General features: G+C 37.2%; 1 protein-coding gene across 1 annotated transcript; it reads right to left on the reverse strand.

The window, feature by feature from the left end:
- Window positions 1-961: 961 nt before the first annotated feature.
- prdm12b (PR domain containing 12b) lies at window positions 962-4,599 on the reverse strand. Its single transcript, XM_063018079.1, has 5 exons — window positions 4,380-4,599; window positions 3,093-3,283; window positions 2,833-2,988; window positions 2,470-2,584; window positions 962-1,996 (listed from the first exon to the last, which is right to left on the reverse strand). Exons 1-5 carry the CDS (start codon window positions 4,597-4,599, stop codon window positions 1,575-1,577), a joined length of 1,104 nt encoding a protein of 367 aa, XP_062874149.1. The 3' UTR covers window positions 962-1,574.
- Between the last annotated feature and the right edge of the window lie 1,329 nt (window positions 4,600-5,928).

Here is a 5,928-nt window from a genome sequence, read left to right on the forward strand (position 1 = left end):
GACATCAATGCACACATTATCTGTAGCAATCAAACAATCCATTTTAGTAGATCTATTAAAAATAAAATAATGAAAATCAGTTATAAACTTTCTTCTGTAGGTATTTATTAAAGCACCACAACAAATAATGTTTTAATGTTTCTTACCTATATTGATTTTGCTTATTTCTAATTATGTACCTGCAATACATTTTAGAAATCTTGTGTGTGTGGGGTGTGTGTGTATATATATAAAAAAAAATTAAAAAAGGAATTTTGAGATTTTAACTTCTATAGTTTTTAATACTATTAGTCACAAAGAATGTGAAGAGATCTCTGTGCGTAAAAGAAAAGGCCAAACACCAATACAGAACGATTCAGTAATGAATAAAACCACATGAACAACTGAATACTTTTGGGAGTAACCACAGGTCACTGTATTTACAAATGTTAGTTAAGACCCCACTGTTGGGAGTTTAAAAGCCAGTTTCTGTCATGATGTGGGTGTTAGGCTCCAAAAGCATGTGCAACCTGCCCACCTGTAAAGGCACTATTAATCAGCTTAAGTGTGTAGTAGAAATAGTGTGGGTGTTGATTGTAGTCCAGATGAGGGGCAAATTATGAAGCGCAAAATGCGACAATGTGAACCCGGGACTCTTGAGTAAAGAATAAGAAATAATTTCACTTTCAAGGCCCCATCAAATTTCAAACAATTTTAAAATGTTGTTAAAAGTGTAAAGCAGGATTTATAGCTCTAGATTAGCTTTATGCACTCTTTGTGTTTTTACATACTTGCAAATAACTTTAAAATGTTATATTAGACAAACCTGCATATTTAGTTTTACCAAATAGAGTGTAAGAAAACTGACATTTTAACACACCGGAGGACAGACAGAAAGCAACAAACCTTACTAAAATTAATTAGGTAATCATTTATTAGCATAGAAGGTGAATCAAAAGAAATTCATATCAGTAAACATAGTATACATAATATAATAGAACCAATAATTTGTATTTAACATTTTACATACATACACAAATAAAGTGACTTTTTAGTAAACTGTGGAAGTAAATCTTCAAATATTCACATTTCTTTACATATTTTACATACCACAGTTGATGTACAATATTGTGCCCTTGTGCTTTAATCTTGTTAAGAATAACAAGTCACTAGATGGTGCTAGTAGGTCTCCATTTTTGGTTACTGAAGCGCCACGCAAATTGATCGTTTGGATTTTCTGGGCATTGAGTAATTTTCTTCTTTATTTATTAACAATGTAACAACTTGCATGCAAAGAGAAGTCGATTACACACCCTGACCACCTGCTTTGACGTTGCTCTTCTGTAAGCCACATACAACAGATATAAGTAGATCGAAGAATCCATCTGTACTTGGTAGTCTCTGTATATCGGCCTCTAATAATTCAACATGAACATACAAAACTACACTCTCTTAGTACTTCAGCTGTGAGTGTTCACACAGCCAAAAGCATAAACTGCATCATCCAGAAACAGGATATGCATCATCAGTGCCACATGCCCCGTGAGGCTAAAAGGGTTTGAAGTGTTTTTAAAGTGAGCGCCACTTTAACCAGTTCATAGAACCATGGTAGGTATGTGGTGAACCAGTGAGGCTGGATGAGGTACTGGTGCCATTTGAGGAGGTGGGGGTGATGGGGTCTGAAGCCCCACCACTGGTCCTGAGCTGGGCGGACGGTGCCTGGCACTTTTTTGGTGTGCGCGCAGACCTGCCAGCTGTGAGTAGGCGCTCTGGCACACGTGGCACTTGTAAGGGCGCTCACCGGTATGCAGGCGCACATGATTGCGCAGGGTCGATGACTGACTGAAGCGCCGGTTGCAGAAGCGGCAGACAAAAGGCTTGTCAAGTGTGTGGATACGCATATGTGAGCGCAAGTTGCTGCGGGAGTTAAAGCCACGGTGGCAGATGACGCAGCGCATGCGGCCCACTGTGCCAAGCGATGTGATGGAGGCCGAAGTGTCACACAGGTGAAAGTCTTCTAAAAGAATAAAGGAGGGAGCGTGGAGGTCAGTCATCATTCATATAAAAACAATAATTTATAGAAGTTTTATCTAAGCATATGACTAAGTTAAAAGAATGCAGAACTTGTCATTCATTACAAATGACAGTGGATCTCTTAGGGTTGCGGTCTGTCTTGCCAGTCCTGCCAATCCTTTATCGCAAGGCATAAAACACGAACCCAGCCACTTACGCACTAGCACCTATGTAAAATTTGAAACACCTTCCGCAAACCAAGTACTACAAAGAACTAGAGGAAAACCTCACAGACACTGGGAGAACATACCAAACTTCTTACAGACCGGGACCAGAAAAGCAAGACTACCGCAACCAGCTGAATCAGTGAGCTGTTCAGTACCGATACCACGCAAACTAATATATTTATTAGTTTATTGTTTATATTTATATTTATTACTTTGGTTTATTACGCAAAACAATCCTGATGTCTCTTACCATTTTTCTGCTTCTTTTGATGTTCCTCATCCATGCCAGGAACCCCAGGAATGCCTAAAAATGTGTTGTGGGAATTTCCATACCATACTAACAATTCCTGATCTGGCGGTATTGTCTAAAAAAGAGATAGAAAAGAAATCATAAATAATTATTAAAAAATTCTTACGGATATGTAAATATACTATGCAAAAAGTAGCTTAACTGTGTAAGCATTATGTTCTGTTCTTTTTAATTACATTTAAATGAATGTTGTTACTTCATTTGTTTCACTAATTTGTAATAAATTACACAAAACATTTCAGGTTAATAAATATTCAAAATGATTGTTATTATTATTAATATTATTATCACCACCACACACACCTCTACTGCTCTGTAGAATATGCTGCTTCCAATCTGCACTACCTCCAAATTTTGTTCTTGCTCATTTCGGGCACATTTGATGTAAGTCATCCAGCTGCGGTGATCCTCCTGACTGGCATCGATAAAATAGCGCACTGTCCCATCCTCATTGAAAACCTGAAAATAAACACGAATTTCAGCCTTTTTACCCTTTAAAATCTACAAGCCTCTGTAAATCCTGTTCAGTGCACTGACTGCCTTCAGACTCCTGTTGCTCTTACCTCCCACATCAGGTTGTTGTTCTTAAAAAGGTCTACATGCTCAGGTGCAATGACCCTGCCAGTGAAGGGACCCATCTCAGTGCCCGCTTTAATCCATGTCTTGGAGAAGATGCCCAGGCCTTCACCGGGGATGGAGCTCTGTGCAATGATCACCTCACTGGGCAGGACGAGGCTGGACAGCTTCTGAACCTCTGCAAAAAGATGCACCACAAAGTTTACTCACTGATGTGCACAAAGCAAAACTAACTAGTAAAGCGTTTTACAGACCCTTAGTTTACAGGTCTTGCAATTTTCATAGTACATACATATATTTAATGTATTAACTATACTGTCATGTGTACCCACATGTTGAAGTACAATGTGTGTAAAAACCATTCTACACTGTTTGCACGACAGTTGTACTTCTACATCCAGGCATGACATGAAAAAGCCGGGGCCAAATGAATGTTAAATAGTTCTTTATTGCGCTGAAAGGGCTAATTTGTCATGCTTTGAATGTGAATGCGAATGAACGGCTCCACACACACTTTGAAAGAAGCTGCCTATTCCACACTCGTTATCCATTAAAGAACTTTACAGCAATAAAGTCGAACTAATTTTTAATGCCAGTGAATTTGGGTCTTAAGTATGGAAATAAGATTGCACGGCTGACATGGTGGGAACAGTGACAGAATTAGCTCTTCACGGTGAGGTAGTCACTATACCAAACTTTTCAATTGCGCTAAAATGAAAAGAAATGGAATGCGGGAGCAGAGAACAAACAAAACGGATGAAGATTGATGAATAAACATATAAGAATACATTTTAACTTCTATAGTTTTTAATAGAGAAATTAAAGAAATTTTCTGTCTATAATGTTGGTTTTCAGGTCATGTATAGCGCTAACCATATGAATTTAATAGCCTTAACCATAGAATTTAATAGCCTCAGCTCTTGTTAGACTGTGAAAGATCTGAAGGTGAACGTGGTAAATGCGCAAAACCCAGTGTGATTACTTATATAAATGTTATTCATAATCTAATTTAATAGAAGAATATACAGTATATGTAAATAATATTAGATTGCCTATACCTTATAAAATTTTTAATGTATATCAAATTTGCATAAACGCTCACAGGTAATTTAGTCAAAGTGGACAAAAACGAACTGAAACAGTTTTATAACTTAAACTAAAACACTGAGTGAATTCTTCTTTTGGGAGCCAAAAGTTAAAATTCATAACAACAACATCATCAACAACAACAATAATGATAATAATAACACAAATTACCACATTAAAGTACTTACCTCCAGAGAAGGACTGAGCAAGCACCTCGGCGGTGAAGGCAGTTTTAGGACCGACTATGTTGCTCTTCTCCTCAAATAGATGCTCTCCAAGCGCATTTCTCCACCTGCCATACAGGAAACTGTGCAGGATGTCTGATGTGATGATGTCGGACAGACCCGGGCTGTGCGACTTAAATCCAGTCTTTAGGGCCATTGCTTCTGCGGGTAACACTGAGCCCATACTTTCTTATGTCTAGCCGTTATGTGGATAAGATCAAATATGTTAAAATGAGGTGTTATTTAAAAGCTCCGGTCGCTGTGTTCTCGTGGTACGCAGTGCTGAAAGAATTCGGCTGCTCCAGACTCCCGGTGGGTTTATATACGCGTTAGGGTCTGACCTGCGGTAATTAGTTATTAATGACCCTCCCCTTGTGTGTTGTGTGTCTGTAGACTTGTTCCAGCACAGAAGGGGAAAACGCAAGCATTTTATTGAGTGGCCACTCATAGGGAATGGGGAGGGGGCAGAAAAGCACTGTTTGTGTGTGTTAGAGCTAAAATAAAATAGGAAGCCCCCCCGTCTCACGGGTGAAAATGGCCCACGTTGGGCGCTCCTGGCAGTGAAAAAGCTAAGCACACAACACGTACTCTCAGCATGAAAACAAGCTGCAAAGATGGATGGATGGATTAAGAGAAAATGATGCCAGTTAAAATCTGTCCGAACAGCTGAAAACTAGATGTTAAATCATCTCACTAGCTGGTTTGATATTTAACAATAATGGACAATGAGCAGTTATGGCTGACAAAATTAAATGCACTCAATTTTGTACATAAATTCAAAAGAATAAAAAATTGTTTACACACAATATGTAATTTAATATGTACAATTTTGTACACATTTTGATTATCTTAAGCAGTTTTGAGTGAACAGTCGACTTTGACAATTTAGACATATTGCATCTTTAAATTGTAGTTGCTATTTATTTAAAGCTATTTACTGTGTTTTACAACTTTTTGAAATATTTTTATCAAAGCAGAGAAGAACTTTTTATTACATTACTGTATAAAAACCTGACACTACAGATTAAAAGTAGCAAATGAATAAACACGAAAGCTTTTTCGCCGTCGACCCAGTGTAACAAATACTACATGAATCAGGAAAACATGATTATATTAGACTCAGAAGTGCTGCAGTTACATTATTATTTGACGCTTTTCACATTTACTGGCTGCTGCAAAATAACACAGTGTTTTAAAAATTATATTTTCCTACTGACTGCAATAAAAACACTGCTGATTCATAGCTTTAAAATGCAAAGAGTATTATATTAGATAGCAATGGTCTCTCCAATGTGCTCCTTTACGTTAACCAACATGAGCAACTTTCTATTTTAATACATTTTTAAAAATAACTTGAACTTTTCTGTGGTGTTGTCAAATCCATTCTCAAATCCAAAATATTGTCATTTTGGCAGCATTATTTTAAATAATTTATTTATTTAAGAAAGCCAAGTCAACTATAAAAAAGTTAAAATGTTTCGTTTACAATTTTACTTTTTAACACAGTATACTA

The sequence above is a fragment of the Trichomycterus rosablanca genome, chromosome 21 (genome assembly GCF_030014385.1).
Source record: "Trichomycterus rosablanca isolate fTriRos1 chromosome 21, fTriRos1.hap1, whole genome shotgun sequence".
In the NCBI taxonomy this organism is placed as follows: domain Eukaryota; kingdom Metazoa; phylum Chordata; class Actinopteri; order Siluriformes; family Trichomycteridae; genus Trichomycterus; species Trichomycterus rosablanca.